Below are 18,856 nucleotides of genomic sequence, written 5' to 3' on the forward strand. Positions count from 1 at the left end.
AAACTTTTATTTTTCAATATTTCTAATGGTCATAAACTGGTGGCTGGCAAGCTGGCAATACTAGAGGTGGAACCGAGGGTTCGTCCTCATTTATTAAATTATAGAAATTTTGGTTCAACTCCATGAAAGTGTGTGAAATATTTGAGAGGAAAAGAGGTGAATCCTTCATTGCATAATCCATTACTTTTAAAGAAAATTAACTTATCTATTCTAATCTCTCTTCTTCTGCATAAATGAAATAATTAATGAGAAATTTCTTTTATATATGTCTAATTTTTTTTTCACCTTGACTATCTGTAATATACTTTGAATTTAAAGATCATTCATTCAATCTAATTTTAGAGACCTAACGAAACATATGTGCATCAATCCGTTATAATTCAAAGGGATTCCATCTGAGCCCGAAGTAAATAACCAAAATCCTAAAATCGTCTTTTGGTACCTCAAATAAAAAAGGACTATAATCTAAATGAAAGTAATTTCTTTGATGTGTTTGACAAAATTTAAACACAGGATATATCTTATGATCCCTCTTTAGCTACTAAGGCACATCTTAGGTAAAATAGGCTACTCTTTTTCTCTTCTCATCAATTTAGTAACAAAATATCGAATGTTGAACCCTTGGTGTAAAGATAAACGTTCTTAACCACTTGAATTTATTTTCACATGACAAGTTTATAAGGTACTATTATATGTTTGTCTGCAGAAACAGGTATGTAATTATGTATAGTATGCGAAACTCAACAATTTTGCATATTTAGAAGATCAATGTGACATCCCACATCGCCCAGGGGAGTGATCTTTATATGTATATTCTCATCTCTACCTAGTACGAGGCCTTTTGGGAGCTCACTGACTTCGGGTTTCATGGGAACTCCGAAGTTAAGCGAGAAGGGGGCTAGAGCAATCCCAGGATGGGTGACCCATTGGGAAGTTCTCGTGTGAGTTCCCAGAAACAAAACCGTGAGGGTGTGCTGGGAGCCCAAATTGGACAATATCGTGCTACGGTGGTGGAGCGGGCCCGAGAAGTGATCCGCCCCGGGCCGGGATGTGACAATTTGGTATCAGAGCCTAACCCTGGTCGCGTGTGCTGACGAGGATGTCTGGCCCCTAAGGGAGGTGGATTGTGACATCCCACATCGCCCAGGGGAGTGATCCTTATATGTATATTCCCATCTCTACCTAGCATGAGGCCTTTTGGGAGCTCACTGGCTTCGGTTTCCATGGGAACTCTGAAGTTAAGTGAGTAGCGTGCGAGAGCATTCCCAGGATGGGTGACCCATCAGGAAGTTCTTGTATGAGTTTTCAAAAACAAAACCGTGAGGGTGTGCTAGGGGCCCAAAGCGGACAATATCGTGTTACGGTGGAGTCGGGTCCGGGAACTGGTCCTGCCCGGGCCGGGATGTGACAGTCAACGTACATGATATATATAAATATATATATATATATATATATATTAGGTTGTGCGGCTTAGAGCTTCTAATTTTAAATGTAGAGTTAATCTAGGGAAGTTTTGTTTTTGGGTAGTCCCAACTCTTGGACTTTATTCATTTGCTCGTTTTTCTTTTCTAAATAATTGAAAGATATTTTGTTGCAACCCTAAAGCAGGACGTCTACACACCATGTCCATGTGATCCATATATATAACTTGGGTTGGTTTCTTCGACATTCTGCAAATGCCAACAACATAAAGTTGTTTTTCTTATTCTTCAGCTTGATTTGTGCACAACTGTAGACTTGTACTTGTGCAAAGGAGTTCAGATCCTCATCGGATTTCTCTATCCAAAACCAAGGGCCAAGAAATCTAGACCACTCAAATTGAATTATGCAGTCCTCATTAACTCATTAACTCATTTGGCTTTGCTCTAGAGGCTGGCAAACGCCAATTGATGATCTTTTAGCCGAAACTTGGAGCCAAATAAACAATTCAAATGTTTATTTTAATAGTTGTTTTCAATTTAAATGTAGACCCTTGGATCATGGTCCATGTGGCAGCTCTCACTTGTATCTAGCTTAAGGGATAGATTAAGACATATGTCATCATCTCATAGGGTGATAGCAATTAAGGGCTGAGATTGTATTTCAGTTTGATGAGTGAAGGATCTCCCTTCCTCTTCCATGTATAACGGTAACAAACTACTCTTCCTTTGAGTGAGGATTTTCATAAATTAACTCCATTACCATTCTCTGCAATTCTCTGTCACTCTCTAGTATTTCTCCAGATTTGTACCAAGTCTCCATTGAAGAATATCCAACACACACACACACACACACACACACACGCACACACACACACACACATACTCTCTCGCTCTCTCTCTCACTCTCTCTAACATGGCCTCAGAACCAAGTTCCTGCGTCTAAACTGGGCGTGGAATCTATGAGTGCGATTGAGCTACATTTTGAGCTTAAATCAAATCTGGAAATTGCGATTTCTTGAATCCAAGTCTCTAGGATCAAGTACTACTGAGCTTAGAGCTCCTATTTTCAATGGAGAAAACTATGAATTTTGGAGGATTCGCATGACGACTATACTGAAATCATATGGTTTCTGGGAGTTGGTCAAAAATGGTTTGAACCTCTAGATCCGAAGAATAAGAAGACTGCGATGATGAGACGAAGAAGGAGACGACGGAGTAGGTGTCATACAGTGAAATCTTGATGAGAGATGCTCGAGCGCTTGGAATAATCCAGGGAGCTGTCTCGGACCAGATCTTCCTTAGAATCGTGAATAAAGAAACGTCCAAAGGAGCTTGGGATGTCTTGAAGGGTGAATTCTGAGGAGATAAACAAGTAAGAAGTGTAAAATTGCAAGGGTTACCTAGAGATTTTGAATATACTCGCATGAAAGATAATGAATCTTTATTTGTGTATCTCACTAGATTATTTGATATCATTAACCAAATGAGAAGTTATGGAGAAGAACTATCTAGGGAGAGAATTATGCAAAAATTACTAACTAGTCTTCCAAAAACATATGATGCAATCTGTTATGTGATTGAGCACTCTAAAAATCTCTAAACTCTTGAGGTCTACACTAAAGGGGTTTGAGCATATGCTTGATTTACATGCTAAAACTTCCACTGAGGGAGCATTTACAAGTTTAAATGTGGCAACTAAAGGATCTAGAAGTGGTGGATTCTCTGGAAATCTGAAATTTCAAAGGAATTGGAAGCCAAGAGGGAAAGGTTAGGATCACAAGCCTAACTTTGTTCATAGACAAAACAATGCTCAGAGAAATTGGGATCACATGCCTAATTAGACTCAGAAGCAAAATAGCACTTAGGGAGATTGCAAATGGTGTGATAGGTTTCACTATGGGAAATGTTGCTATGAGGATAAACCAAAGTGCACAAAGATTGCCACGAGAGTAAAGCAGTGCAGAAGGTTAATTATGCAAGGCAAATTGGAGAAACAAGATCCTTATTCTATGTCTACAATGCAGTGACTGATGTGAAAGTGAACAACTCTTGGTATATTGACAGTGGTTGTAGTAACCACATGATAGGTGATGAGAGGTTATTAATTAATATCTATAGAAATTTGACTTCTAAAGTGAAGATGGAGATTGGAGAAATTGTTCAAGTTGCTAGAAAAGGAACCCTGGTAATAGAGACCAAATTAAGAAGAAAACACATACAAGAAGTGATGCTTGTTCCTGGACTCGAGGAGAACTTTCTTAGTGTTGGACAAATGATTGAACATGGCTATTACTTAGTGTTTGGAGGAAATGTAGTGAACATTTTTTATAGCTGATCACTTGATAATATGATAATTAGAGTGCAGATGACAAGTAATAGGTGTTTTCTTTGACAATGAGGCATGCAAATCAATTTGCACTAAGAGCAAGTGTCACACAATGCTCTCAGACTTGGCATAAAAGGTTGGGACACTTGAATGAGGAGTAAATGCTTGAAGAACAGGAGATGGTGCATGGATTGCTCCACTTGGAAATGTCTACAAAAGTATGTGAGGGTTGCATGATGGGAAAAAAAAACACAAGGATTCATTCCCTTTTGAGTCAACTTGGAGAGCCAAGAAACCATTGGAATTGATCCACACAGACATCTGTGGTCCAATGCAAGTTGAATCACAGTCTGGAAACATGTACTTCTTGTTATTTACAGATGACTGCACTAGAATGATATGGGTGTATTTCCTGAGATATAAGTCTGATGCATTTGAGTGTTTTAAGAAGTTCAAGGCAATGACTGAATTACAATGTGGCTATAAGGTGAAGTGTCTCAGAAGTGATAGAATGGGATAATTCCTTTCTGCAGAATTTGACAAATATTGCAGTGAGTTAGGAATTCAAAGACAGTTGACTATGGCCTACACTTCCTAACAAAATTGAGTGTCAGAGAGAAAAAAAATAAAACTATGGTGGAAATGGCAAAATCAATGTTGCATGAAAAGAACCTTCCATATGAATTTTGGGCAGAAGTAGTGAATACTACAGTTTACTTGCTTAATAGGTGTCATTCTAAAGCCTTGGAGAAAACAACTCCATTTGAGGCTTTATAGTGGTAGAAAACCATGGATAGCTCACTTGAAGATCTTTGGTTCACTTTGTTATATGCACATTCCTTCAAATCTCAGGCACAAGTTGGAAGAAAACAGCCATAAGTGTATCTTTGTGGGTTATGGTGACAGTGAGAAGGGCTATAGATTGTATGATCCGATTTCAAGAAAGATCATTCTCTCAAGAGGTGTTACATTAGATGAGAATACTTCCTGGGATTGGAACTGCACTACAAGCAATGAACTGAGATTTCTAACTGTCACTGAGTATCACAATGCTAATGAGATCTGTGAAAGTGGTGAAAGTTCTCACTTTAAGCAACTTATTATCTCTCAAAGTGAAAGTGTGATTGACAGGTCTCAAGTATATGATTATACACCTAAAAAGTGGAGAACTGTGAGTGAAATCATGGCTCAGTGCAATATGTGTATTATTTAACCTGAAAGTTATGATGATGCAACCAAAGATGATTCATGAAAAAAGGCAATGAAAGCTGAGTTGGAAATGATAGAGAAGAATAACACATGGCAGCTTGTTAAGAGACCATTTGACAAGCCAGTCATTGGTGTCAAGTGGGTTTATAAGACCAAACTCAATCTAGATGGTACTGTGCAGAAAAATAAAGCTAGGTTGGTGGCTAAATGCTACTCACAAAAGCCAGGAATTGACTACAATGAGACTTTTGCCCCTGTGGCAAGGTTGGACACCATAAGAACCTTATTTGCTCTTGTTGAACAAAAGCAATGGAGCTTGTATCAACTGGATGTGAAGTTTGCATTTCTTAATGGAGTATTAAAGGAAGAAGTGTATGTTGAGCAACCACAAAGGTTTGTGAAGGAGAATGAAGAAACTAAGGTGTACAAACTAAACAAGGCACTGTATGGATTGAAACAGGCACCAAAGGCCTGGTATGATGAGATTGATGCCTATTTCAACAATGCAGGTTTCAAGAAAAGCTCAAGTGAAGCAGCCTTGTATGTTAAAACAAAGGAGGATTCAGGTATCATTATTGCCTCCTTATATGTATATGATATTGTATACATTGGTAGCACCCACAAATGCTTGAAGAATTTAAAAGTGATATGATGAAGCACTATGAGATGATAGATTTGGGGTTGTTACATCATTTCCTTGGAATGAAAGTACTACAAACTAAGAAGAGTATTTTCATACACCAAAAGAAGTATGCACATAAGTTAATTGAAAAGTTTGGGTTAAAAGATTGCAAAATTGTGGCTACCCCACTTGCAATGAATGAGAAATTAAGTAAGATTGATGGAAGTGAAGCTGCAAATGAAGGAGAATATAGGCAGCTTGTGGGAAGTCTTCTCTACTTAACAGCAATTAGACCTGATGTGATGTTTGCAGCAAGCTTATTAGCAAGATTCATGCATAATCCCACTAAGAAACACATGGGGACAGCAAAGATGATGCTAAGATACATTCATGGAACAATTGACTTTGGAATTGTTTTTGAAAAATGGAAGGTAACTACCCTAATTGGTTACTGTGATAATGACTGGGCAGGAAATGAAGATGATATGAAGAGCACTTCATGGTATGCATTTACACTAGGATCTGGTGTGTTTTCATAGGCATCAATCAAGCAAAACACAGTGGCATTGTCCACTGCAGAAGCAGAATATGTCAATGTTGCAGAAGCTACTTCTCAAGCAAAATAGCTAAGATTTGTGCTTGAAGACTTTGGAGAGGAACAAGTGGAAGGAACTTAGATCATGTGTGAGAAAATTCCACTTCATCCGAGAAGCAATTCAAGCCAAGGAGATTGAATTGGTGTATTACAAAATTGAGGAGCAAATTGCAGATATTTTCACTAAAGCCTTGTCTAAAGATCGATTTGCATATCTAAGGAAGCTTCTGGGAGTCATATCGACTAAAGGATTAGAGAGGAGTGTTAGTGTATAATCATTCAGCTAAACCTTGGAGCCAAAAAAAAAATTCAAATGTTTATTTTAATAGTTGTTTTCAATTTAAATGTAGACCCTTGGATCATAGTCCATTTGGCAACTCTCATTTGTATCTAGCTTAAGTGATAGATTAAGACATGTATCATCATCTCATAGGGTGATAGCAATTAAGGGCTGAGATTGTATTTCAGTTTGATGAGTGAAGGATCTCCCTTCCTCTTCCATGTATAACGGTAACAAACTACTCATGCTTTGAGTGAGGATTTTCAGAAATTAACTTCATCACCATTCTCTGCAATTCTCTGTCACTCTATGGTATTTCTCTAGATTTGTATCAAGTCTCCATCGAAGAATATCCAATACACACAAACTCTAACAATTGAGAGGGGAGATGCTCAGGAATCGACTGGTTCCGAGCCTTACACAAAACTATGGCCCAGATCTCTCAGTTTTGAACAGTTCGAATTTCTTGGTCTTTAGGCTTCTAACAGTAAGATTCAGAGATGATCTCAATTCTATCTAGAGGTTTCTCCCTTTGAAACTTTAAGCCCTAAAAAACTGGTCATAAAGTAGAATCCAATAACCTTCTTTGTCTCTCGTTTGGTGAAAGTCGTTATCTCTACCTGAGAATGTTTCTCATCGATGTGTGAGTGTTCTTCCGTTCATCCTTTCTTTCACATCCGACAATCCTAGCTCTGGCTAGGGTCAGTGGCAGTCCTCCTTTCTCTTTCTTTCTTTTTCCTTCTCTTTCTTTCTTTTTCAACTTACTTTTTCCTTTGTTTGTTGGTTGGATTGATCTCATCTATCACCCTTGTTTTCCTCTAATTTTACCATCATTTGGCCCTAATTTTCCCATCCCTTCACCTCTAAGATTTCCAACAATCCGCTGCATACCTTTCCTCATAAGCTCAATCATTCATCAATCTCGTAGAGATCTGCTCCCATAAATCTTCAACGTAATTTCTCACGATCCCCTGGGAAGGTGCATGGAGCTTCTGCTCGTTGTTCACACCACCTTCTTCCCTTTCTCTGTCTTCACTGGCACTGTTACTTGCAAGTTGGTTCCTCCCTCGTGTTTGTTTCGATTTGTGGTGGAGATCTCGATACTGCTCTTTGGAGGATGTTGAAGCCTTCTCTTCATCCAGTTCAAGGGCTATGTTAGACCTAATTTTAGACTTCTGTTGGGGACAATGAGTCGAAATGGTGGGTAGGTGGTATTTTGGTGGCGATGAATGTTGCAAGTTGTTAGGGTTTGTTTTGGTGTTTTGGTTTTTTTGATGTTGGGCCCAGAACTTGGTTTTGGGTTCTTTTGCTTCACTTTGATGGTCCACTTATTTGTTATGTGCTTATTATAATTAGGCCTCTGTGTTTATAATTATGGTGTCTTGGTAATGAATTTTTACCCCCTTTATATAAATATATATAGGGATAGGATCAAGGGACAAATATTTTTACAAACATTCTTACACTTCTTTGTAGCCTTTAGATTTTATAACATCCAAGGGTTCCTATTTATTCATTAAATGACTTGGATACTTATGTGGATTTTAACTAATATTAAAAATAAAATTGATAAAAAACATAAAATCTGGAAGAAAGTTAAAACTAAAGTTAATAGAATAAATAAAATTAACAAAGTTTTCTTTGGTGCATTGAGGTATGTATCGAAGAGATCCACCCTATCCAAAAACCAGAGACATCAAGAGGGAGTGGCATTGAATTACACCACTATTTCGCCTCTCTTTCCTCCCTCTCTGTGTCTGTCATGTCGTCGACCAGTGCTTTAAGCTCCCGACTTTCCTACTTCCACCGCCTCACTGACTCCTAGGACCACCTCTCTTTCCATAAGCTCTCTCGAAACGTTAGGGTTTATTTTTTATATTATTATTAGGGTTTATTTTTGATAAAAAATAAAAACTCAATCCTTGTTTACGTTGGGTATTACCTATGCCTGGTATCACCTTTTTTTTTTAATTTAAAAAGTACGTTGTTTTGTTATTATTAGGGTTTATTTTTGATAAAATGAAAGAAGAGATTCCATCAAGCTTCCTCATCGGCAGAGAAAAAGTTTCATGATTTTTTTTATTAGGGTTCAAAGTCTGAATCCAAGTCTTGATAGAAATGGAAATGGGAGAACCAATTTCAGTTAAATTATCTTCCTTTTTTAATTATATTTTTAATTTTCCAGATTTTTTTTTCAGTTTTATTTTATCTTTAATATTAGTTAAGCATCCATGCCATTTAATGAATAAATAAGAACTCTTGGATGTCATGTAATCAAAAGGCTTAAAAAGAGTGTAAAAGTATTTGTCTATATGTATGTATGTATGTATGTATAAAGTACAATAAACTTTGTTGCTTGTTATACACTTCACTAGTTCACTTATATAAAAATTCCTTTTTAGGGGGCATATCCGCTCTTGGACCCGAGTAGTCTAGGACCATCCGAAAGTCCAAAAAAGCACCTATGAGGACTTCTGAGGAAGACCCAACGGTTTGGGCAGGTGGTGGAAGAGAGAAGACCACAATGGTTGTGCAGATGTTGTGCAATAGAAGTATGACATCCCACATCGCTCAGGGGAGTGATCCTTATATGTATATTCTCATCCCTACCTAGCACAAGGCTTTTTGGGAGTTCACTGGCTTCGGGTTCCGTAGAAACTCCGAAGTTAAGTGAGAAGGGGGCCAGAGCAATCCCATGATGGGTGACCCACTGGGAAGTTGCTCGTGAGTTCCTAAAAACAAAACCATGAGGGAATGGTAAGCCCAAAGCGGACAATATCGTGCTACGGTGGTGGAGCATGCCTGGGAAGTGATCCGCCTCGGGCTGAGATGTGACAATTTGGTATTAGAGCCTAACCTTTGGTCACGTGTGTGCCGACGAGGACGTCGGGCCCCTAAGGGGGGTGGATTGTGACATCCCACATCGCCCAGGGGAGTGATCCTTAAATGTATATTCTCATATCTACTTAGCACGAGGCCTTTTGGGAGCTCATTGGCTTCGGGTTCCGTAGGAACTCCGAAGTTAAGCGAGAAGGAGGCTAGAGCAATCCCATGATGGGTGACCCACTGGGAAGTTGCTCGTGAGTTCCCACAAACAAAACCGTGAGGGAATGGTAAGCCCAAAGTGGACAATATCGTGCTAGGGTGGTGGAGCGGGCCTGGAAAGTGATCCGCCCCGGGCCAGGATGTGACAAGAAGCTTTGAACAACAAGAGAAAAATCTAATTTTAGACGAAACGGAACACCCTAAGAAAACCACCATGGCTTTGTTGTTTTTGGACCTTGGTTCCAACGAAGAAGAAAGAGAAAATTACTTTCTACCTCCATTTCCCACTTGACAAACTCCCAATTTTTTTTTTAATTGCTGTCGAATTAGGTTGTGCCACCTAACATTTTAATTAATAAAGCAATAATGTATTATTCAACCAATACCTTTTATACCATATGTTTACCGCTGTTATTTCTTTTGAAATTCACTGTAAATTCATGTGACATCTGAAAAATATTTCGTAAAGTACTACAAACTTGTAATCACTTGAACTTACTTCTTATACCATCAAATTCACTAAAATATTAAAGCAACAATTCCGATATTTTTGTATGTTATATGTTAAATAATAAACTTAATTAAAGTAATAAACCCAAATTCTCAATAATATTTTCGTAAGTGTAAATAGACACTTATTTTATGATATATAATAAATTTAGTTAAATCCACTTAAGACCTTGCCTAGGTTCCGTCTAGGTAACAACGTACTATCCGACTAACTCCTAGCGTAGCTTGACTAAAACCATCCGACGTTAGAATCTTGAATCTATCATTGAATCTTCTATGAACTCTTTTCAATTAAATTGTGCAAGCTGATCAATTATTCTCCAAATTTTCTAGTAAATAATACATGCAGTATAATATAAAACTAACAACCAGAAGTTCGCTCACATCTTTCTGCACAATCCCTCCTTTTTTGTTTCTGGGGTTATAACTAAGTGGAGGAAACAAGGCAAGGAGTGCTGAAGGAGAAAACAAGAGTACAGCTTCATAAAATAGGGTTTTAATGCAATGACATATTTTCAATTAATTTGGTATAAACGTATAGCTCTTTTTGTGCTTTTGGAGAATAAAATCAAAGGAAAACTAATGAAAAAGGCTTGAAAACTTTGAGTTTTAACGATAAGGAAAAATAAAGGGTAAAGTGAATAGTATCAGGATTGACTTTTTAGTGTAAAAATATGGTTTTTCCTTAAAGTGAATAGTACCGAAAGCTTTGCATTAAAGTTCCCTAAAATCAAACATTCCCCGTAATGAACCTAATAATTTGCATCAAAAAGTGACCAATCGCTAATCTCACACAGTTATACATTCTATCTCTTTTATAACGTGATTGACTTTCAATTTTTCTCGTAGCTCGTATGTCTTTTTGCTTGAATGTGGACAGGAGGACCAGTACTAATTTTGATCCAATGAGAATTGGGCTGTAATTCAAGCCCAAAAAGATTATTTTGATTCTTGACACAAGTGTAGAGCTTGCTTACTATAAAGCTCTCAATGATTTGGATAGTTGAAATTCTTAACCATTGCATGCATAATGGCTAATGAAGAAAGTTTTTTGTGATTAATTTATCCAATAGAGGGTTTTGCATGGCAGAAATGTGTTCTTCGTCGTATTCAATCATTGTTGAATTTGATATACAAGATGTATATTAAATGGTCATTTGTCTAATGTTTCAATCTCAATTCTTGATAGTAAATTCGACGATGAGTGATATAGGTCACTAGACCACCAAGAGAACAACAGCTCTTGCTTATTTATGGAGATAGAGGCAGGAGTTTCTACAGTGTTACAAAGATGAAATGTTATCCTAACTCGATTGAGTAGTTTTTGTACATGATGTTTACACTTGTACGTTACATATTACTATAAATCTACATGATATACAATATTATAATTTAAATAGACATTAACACGTGATTGTGTGACGGTTACAAACAAATTCCGGTGTGGCTTGGCAAGGACAATATGTCCCACTCATGATACGTGGACACAGTAACATAGTTCCACGTCAGTGAAAGTTACAGGATAAGATGATACGTAATTATTGTACATGAGGTGTAGAATCAATAAAAGATATGAAGCACGACATAGAAGGCCCCAGCAAAATCATCCCCAGTTGCCAGCCCTTTGTCTTGGAGCGAGGCATCCCTCAATTATTGTATGAGAAATCACGTGAGAAATCACGTCTGTGTTTATCTATATCGTTTAATTTTGACCACAAATCGTTTGTCTCTCCTACATAATTAGCAGTCAGGTTATAATCACAATTACACAATTGCCCTCGTATCCCAACAATGCTAATGAATTTATTTTTTATTTTCTCATTAAAATGATATATTTGTTAGATTAGATGTTAAATAGGAAACCAATAGAGTTCGAACCCACGTGTGTAAGGGCATCACTTCTCTCTACCATTGTGGTATGAACTGGACTAACTAATAATAATGTTAGTATAAAATACAAACTAATCAATTTGGTTAGATATCAGTGCTATTATGAAATTATAGTTACCAAAATATAAATTAACTAATTTGATTTTCTTTATTAGTTATACTCTTATTGTAAATATGAAATAATATAAAGACTAATTAATCTCATTATATTAGTTACAAAATTGTTTTACAATTTATATAATATGTCCGAGATTCTAATGTACTATCGAGTTTTATTTTGTAACGCATTTCACACATGCCATTGTTAACGCATTGTTCTTTTATACGCATTAAAATAAGGTATAGTTGATTATTCTCAAAGATGGCTTAAGAGAAGGTCCACAAGTGCTGAAAGTGTGAAATACTAGGTCTACAAGTCAGCCTAAAAGATTTAGTAGATAGAGCGCTACCTCAGTGATAGATGATGAGCGCTACCAACGACCACTCAATGTCATGGATTGTCTACCAACTACAAGGAACGAGCATTGGGCTTAAATTACTTCTCGACTGCTCAAACCAGTTGGTGGACCTAACAACTTTTTGCCACGGAGCTCCAAAGACAAGTCTGTCCAAATGTAATCTCTAGACCACACATTCGCCAGTAACAGGGAATGAATCTTCGAAAAGGCATAAATACTATCAAATCCAAACACTCGGATTAAAATGCTTTCCAATCACTCTCGAATGAGCGCTGCATTTGGTGGCGTTGACTTGAGGAACCAAGCAAGTATCCATAAATTAAAGTGGTAAAATATAATTTACCTACAAAAACAGAAAAAGAAAACTCAATTCAAACAAACCTCAACATGCAGTCGTGCAATGTTAAGAGGTAAAGTTCACGCGTTTCATTTTTTCAAAATATTTTAATATTTAATTATGAAAGTATTTTTATTTTATTATTATTATTATTTTTTTCTTTTGAAAAAATTATGAAAGTATGTTAAGACCACTTTGTAATCCTTGTCTTAGAAACACATTTTAAATTGATTCAACTCTACTTCATAATACACTTTGGTTATTTTGATTTTAAGTAAATTATAAAAGGAGAAATTAGGTTCTCATCCTTCTTTTTGCTACTCCATTGATTAAAGGGAACTTTGTAAACCTTATTCCTTTCCATTTTTTATCAAGATCCTTAGGTATTAATAAATGTCATTGATTATTTCAATAATAAAAATATTTTTTATTTCTAAATATATTCATTTAGTGTTTACAAATGTTACATTATATTTATATTTAGCCATGCTAAATTTTTTATCATATATTTTATTTTTAGTTTGTACCCATTTTTAATTTGCAACCTTTTTTTATTTTTTTTTATTTTTAATTTGTACCAATTTTCTTTTTAGTTTTAATTTGTACTTATATATTAATTTCTTTTTGTGCCCATATTTTTTAAAGTTTTATTTGCATTTGTGCCCATATTTTTTAACGTATTTGTACCCATGGCTTCGGGTTCGGGTTCCCAGAAACAAAACCGTGAGGGTGTGGTAGGGGCCCAAAGTGAACAATATTGTGCTATAGTGGTGGAGTGAGCCCAGGATGTGGTGGACCCCGGGCTAGGATGTGACAGGTTGGGTACATTATTTTCTTGCTATAATTTTGTGAAGAATAATGTTCCTGTAAATACTTATTTTTTAAGTATTTAGTATATTTTAAAAATATTATTTGAATTTTTTTAAATTTCATAATTTGGGGGACATTAAATGCATAAATGCATAAGTTAAATCTCTTAAATAATGTTAAGGACCTCGATCAAAATATTGAAACAAACAAGGTTTTAGTCCAACAATTAAGTTAATTAGGGATCAAAACTAAAATGATTCATTATAAAAAGTGCGCATATATTTCTTGTAATAAAAACTCTAAAATTGAAAATATTGTCCTGTAAATTAAAAGATTTTGTGATTTATGTCGCCTCAAAGAAAGCGCACTTATCTCCCGGTCTGTGAGAGTGTTTGGATTGAGCGCGAATAACTCCGGCACCACTAAAACAGGCTCCAAATTAGCAAAGGTGTCAAATAGTCCACCACAATTCCAGCCATTTGAGGAGAAGGGTGTTTTGGGAAAACAATAAAAAAAAAGGAAAAAAATAAGAGACAATTATCGAAATTATGACATAACAGCAGGTGATTAAGGATGATGCAGGACATGCATGGACAGCCATGGAACTTGTGAAACAATATCAGACGGAGCATGTGCCTGATTGGTAGAGTCGTGTGATACTAGTCATCCCCCCATGCGGGCCCAACACGCTTTCGACACGATAAACACCACCACCTTAATGCCTCCCTCTTCTTGCTCTTCTTCCTATGATCTGCCACTCTCTCTCTCTCTCCCCTTCTCCTTCCTATCAAGCCCGACCCAGAAGCTGCAACAAACACTGAGTTATAATCTTTAGATCCTTTGCGCGGGACCCCAGTTGGAAATTTCGGACCGTGGGATCTTAGACGTGCGGTAAGGAAGGGCGGCAAGATGAGCGCGAAGGGGCCGAGGATGAGGACCCGGGTGGGGAAGTACGAGCTGGGGAAGACGCTCGGAGAGGGAACGTTTGCGAAGGTGAAGTTCGCCAAGAACATGGAGACCGGACAGTGCGTCGCCATCAAAATCGTCGACCGCGAGCAAGTCCTCAAACACAAGATGGTCGAACACGTATGTATATATACATACATATATACAAATATATATATATATATATATATATATAATTCATTTATATTGGTTGTTTAGAAATGTTGATATTTTGGGGATTAGGGGATCTAAGCCAAGGTTGCATGTTTTTGAGTAGTTCAGGTGATAAAAAGAGAATGACTTTGATTCAGTAATATGTTTGTTTCTTTTGAATTTGGGAAGAAGCGAATAATGTTTTAGGTGGTTATAAATAATGTTGAGCAGGAATGAAATTATAACTAATTTTTCTTTGGTGTTTGTATATTGGCAGATAAAAAGAGAGATATCAACAATGATGCTGATCAAGCACCCAAATGTTACGCAAATGTTCGAGGTAATGCAATCCCTTCCATTTTATTTTTTTATTTTATTCAAGAAATGAATTAGAGGTGTTTTCTTTGTGATCATTATAAAAGAGAAGTTGAAACGCCTTGGCTTTGCCTACGCCTTTTAAAACATTGGTGTATTTCCCCAGTGCCGTATGCATATACAGATTTCTTCGCACATTTTTGAATCGTGAACTTTTTGTGCTTATGAGTAGGTCATGGCAAGCAAAACTAAGATCTACATTGTTCTTGAGTTTGTTGATGGGGGTGAGCTCTTCGACAAAATAGTAAGCAATTGTTGTTTCAACTTGCATTATCCTGTTTTCACTGAAATACTGTCTTGTTACTGTGGACGCAAGTCTTATGTTTACTTTAGAAAACAATCTTTTATCAGCTTCATGTTTCCTTAGGCCAAAAATGGGAGACTGAAAGAGGATGAAGCCAGGAGATATTTCCAGCAGCTCATTAATGCTGTGGATTACTGCCATAGTAGAGGCGTCTACCATCGCGATTTGAAGGTTTAACAGACTTTATAACTTTGTCCTGATTTCATTGGTTATACTGGATATGCTCTGGAATGAATATTTGGGTTTCTTAGACTATTCATGACTAACAGCATCAGACTCATATTTTTGCAGCCCGAAAATCTTCTTCTAGATTCATATGGAGTGCTTAAAATTTCAGATTTTGGACTCAGTACGTTTGAACAGCAAGTGCGGGTGAGTAACATTGTTGCAAGAAGATTTTAGTAGATCTAAAATCTTGTATTGAAGTGGTTATAGTTAAGTGATGTACTGTTACCAGAAGTGAATCCTCTTGCTATGAGGAGTGTCTTTGGACCTTGTCGTTGGTGGGAAGTCGGAATATTCAATTCAATCTTGTTGCCGATATGTTTTAACTTATGTTATATGACATACTAAAGCAGACAATGTGCACATTTTGTAGGAAGATGGGCTGCTTCATACTGCCTGTGGGACTCCAAATTATGTTGCTCCCGAGGTATTCACTTCCTACTTTATGAAAACAGGTTATTGCCCTGCTGTTTGATTATGTTCTTTTGTTTCTCACATTTGGTATTTTTGTATCAGGTGCTAAACAATAAGGGTTATGACGGCACATCAGCTGATATTTGGTCTTGCGGGGTCATTCTCTTTGTACTCATGGCTGGTTACCTGCCTTTTGATGAACGAAGTCTTATAGCGCTGTACAAAAAAGTATGTAACCAAGTATTGCTTTCTCTGTTTAAATGATGAGAATCTCTGGATAACTTATTAGTGTATGGCTATTGTTAATTTCAGATCTGCAAAGCTGAATTTTCATGTCCAGCATGGTTTTCATCCGGGGCAATGAAATTGATACAGTGCATACTTGATCCAAACCCTGTAACGGTGAGCTCCAAAGCCTTTTTTCCTGTGCCAAAATTCAATAAGTACATTCTTCCATACGCTCATGAAAATTATTATTTGAGACCATTGGTATATGAGCGTGTGCATGTAAACTTATTATACAGGCATTACAGGGCATTAAGATCTAAATGCAGACGATCTTTTGTTATATAGCCTGACTAGGTGTTCTTTTCTTGTTCTCGCCCTTTTTTTCTATGGCAGCGGATAACAATTCCTGAGATCTTAGAAAATGAATGGTTTAAGAAAGACTACAAGCCAGCACAGTTTAAGGAGGAAGAGGATGTGAATTTAGGTGATGTAGATGCTGTTTTCGGCGATTCGAAGGTATGAATATTAGTCAGAAGTTAATTTATTTCTCTCAACCATGAATTTTTCTAGGTATCTTTAGTCAGAAGAATCTGTAAATTTTTGTATGCTTGATCGAATATTGTCTTGAGTTTGTAACTTTGTACACATTCTAAAATAGCCTTTTTCTATTGGCTTGTTGCAGGAAAATTTAGTAACAGAAAGGAAAGAGAAACCTGTATCAATGAATGCTTTTGAGCTTATTTCTAGGTCAAAGAGTTTCAATCTGGAGAACTTATTTGAGAAGCAAATGGTATGAATGCTTCGGTGTGGCGCTCTATAGTATGATTTTATTTGGAGTTGCAAATTACATGTTTTGTTCCAATTGTTAGTCGGGCAGAAACTAAGGATCCTAGTTGGTTTAGGAAGATCCGAAATCAAGGATTCGCCATAATAGTGTTTGGGACTTCTAGGTCTTGTTGAATCAAGAGCATGCTTAGTTTCAGAACCCATAGTGGCCTTCTAATTCCTTATAGTTGTCAAAGTTATTCTGCAAGAGTTTGCTGCCTTCTGATCACTTGGACTTCCATACTATAGGGTCTTGTGAAACGAGAAACCCGATTTACTTCTCAACGCCCTGCAAATGAAATCATGAACAAAATTGAGGAAGCTGCAAAGCCATTGGGCTTTAATGTTCACAAGAGAGACTACAAGGTAATGAGTTTTACAATACTCATTCTCAATTCTCATGCTACACCTTATATGACTTGACTTAATATGCAAGTCATCGTATTGAAACAATTGTCTTGTTACGTTTATAAATTCCAAATATATCTTTTGCTAATTCCAAGCAATTTCAGATGAAGTTGCAGGGAGACAAACATGGAAGGAAGGGCCACCTCTCCGTAGCTACCGAGGTATTGCCTTTGGCATGCGTATATATGTTTAGTGTTCGATACAGATATTTGGAAAAACAAGTCACGACTTTACAAAATCTAAAGAAGATGTGACTTTCGATTAAGTACTACCAGATTGTAAAACATGGTGTAATTAACTCTCTTCTTAACTTCTTGTTTAAGGTGTTCGAGGTGGCACCCTCCGTGCACATGGTAGAGCTCCGGAAAACTGGTGGTGACACACTAGAGTTTCACAAGGCAAGCGAACATTTTATTTTTGAACATTTTAGTTCGAACATTTTCCATACTCTTTTTCAAGGGCCAACTTACTGTTGACTGATATTGCCCTCTAAATGTCTGTTAGTACAGTTCTACAAAACTTTCTCATCGGGTTTACAAGATATAGTGTGGAAATCTGAAGAAACTACCGAAGAATCGAGGTAATCATCTCTCTTTCCCTCTCATCGTCTCTCTCTGCACGCTCGCTCAAGTGTACTTGTGAGTACATTGTTACGAGAGTAGGCTTGTTGACAGATGTTTAAATTTTTTGTGCAGGGCATAATAAAAACTCTTCTTTTGGGTCCATCTCTCTATTCTTCTGATCTGTTTGCATAGTGGTACGTGGATGCAAGGGAAATTGGGAGCATGTATCGGTCAGTGTAGCCTGAAGTAGTCTGCGGTAACGAGACTTGAATCCCTCCCTCGGAACTGAGGTGGTCTGGGTTCTCTTTGGTATAGTTCTATGAATTGAATCCGTCGACGATTTTGAAGAAACGATCATAAATCATTAGAGTGAAGTGAGAAATTCTTCATTCCCTGCTGTAATGGAAGATTGAACAATGAACATTGTTGATTGTAATTTCCAATTTTTAGACAGTCATGCGATACTTTGTTCATGATAATCCCATGTAGTGACTTATGTTTTAATTTTTTTTTATTGTTCAATGTGATTTTATATAAATTTCTGACAATTTTTCTGATTTGGCAACTCTTACCTACGTCACCATTCATCTTTTGTGGACGTTGATAAGGATTTACATGAAACGGGTTCACCGCCACTATAATGTTCCATTCTAAGTTGTTCTCGTTGATAGGAGCCTTCATTCAGCAACACCTTGTTATAGATTGGAATCAATATAAGTTATAAGTGGCGGTACAATGTAATATTTCTAGCATTTTTTATATGTTTAGAAGGACTTCTAAGCCCTACGGATTGTGGTCAAGTTAGTAAAAATGAATCGCAAATGTTGATAGGAGGGATTAGAAGATCTCCATACATGCATTACAAAGTGGCTTGAGAGAGGTTTACAAATCTCTACTTGATATGTGTCATTGA

General features: G+C 36.9%; 1 protein-coding gene across 1 annotated transcript; it reads left to right on the forward strand.

Moving 5' to 3' along the window:
* Window positions 1–14,280: 14,280 nt before the first annotated feature.
* On the forward strand, window positions 14,281–18,500 carry LOC137733409 (CBL-interacting serine/threonine-protein kinase 9-like). Its single transcript, XM_068472560.1, has 15 exons — window positions 14,281–14,589; window positions 14,879–14,941; window positions 15,149–15,220; window positions 15,344–15,451; window positions 15,572–15,652; window positions 15,879–15,932; window positions 16,022–16,147; window positions 16,232–16,321; window positions 16,541–16,663; window positions 16,830–16,937; window positions 17,222–17,338; window positions 17,485–17,541; window positions 17,704–17,778; window positions 17,890–17,960; window positions 18,076–18,500. Exons 1-15 carry the CDS (start codon window positions 14,413–14,415, stop codon window positions 18,080–18,082), a joined length of 1,329 nt encoding a protein of 442 aa, XP_068328661.1. The 5' UTR covers window positions 14,281–14,412; the 3' UTR covers window positions 18,083–18,500.
* The last annotated feature ends 356 nt before the right edge of the window (window positions 18,501–18,856 follow it).

This window comes from Pyrus communis, chromosome 5, assembly GCF_963583255.1.
Source record: "Pyrus communis chromosome 5, drPyrComm1.1, whole genome shotgun sequence".
Classification (NCBI taxonomy): Eukaryota; Viridiplantae; Streptophyta; class Magnoliopsida; order Rosales; family Rosaceae; genus Pyrus; species Pyrus communis.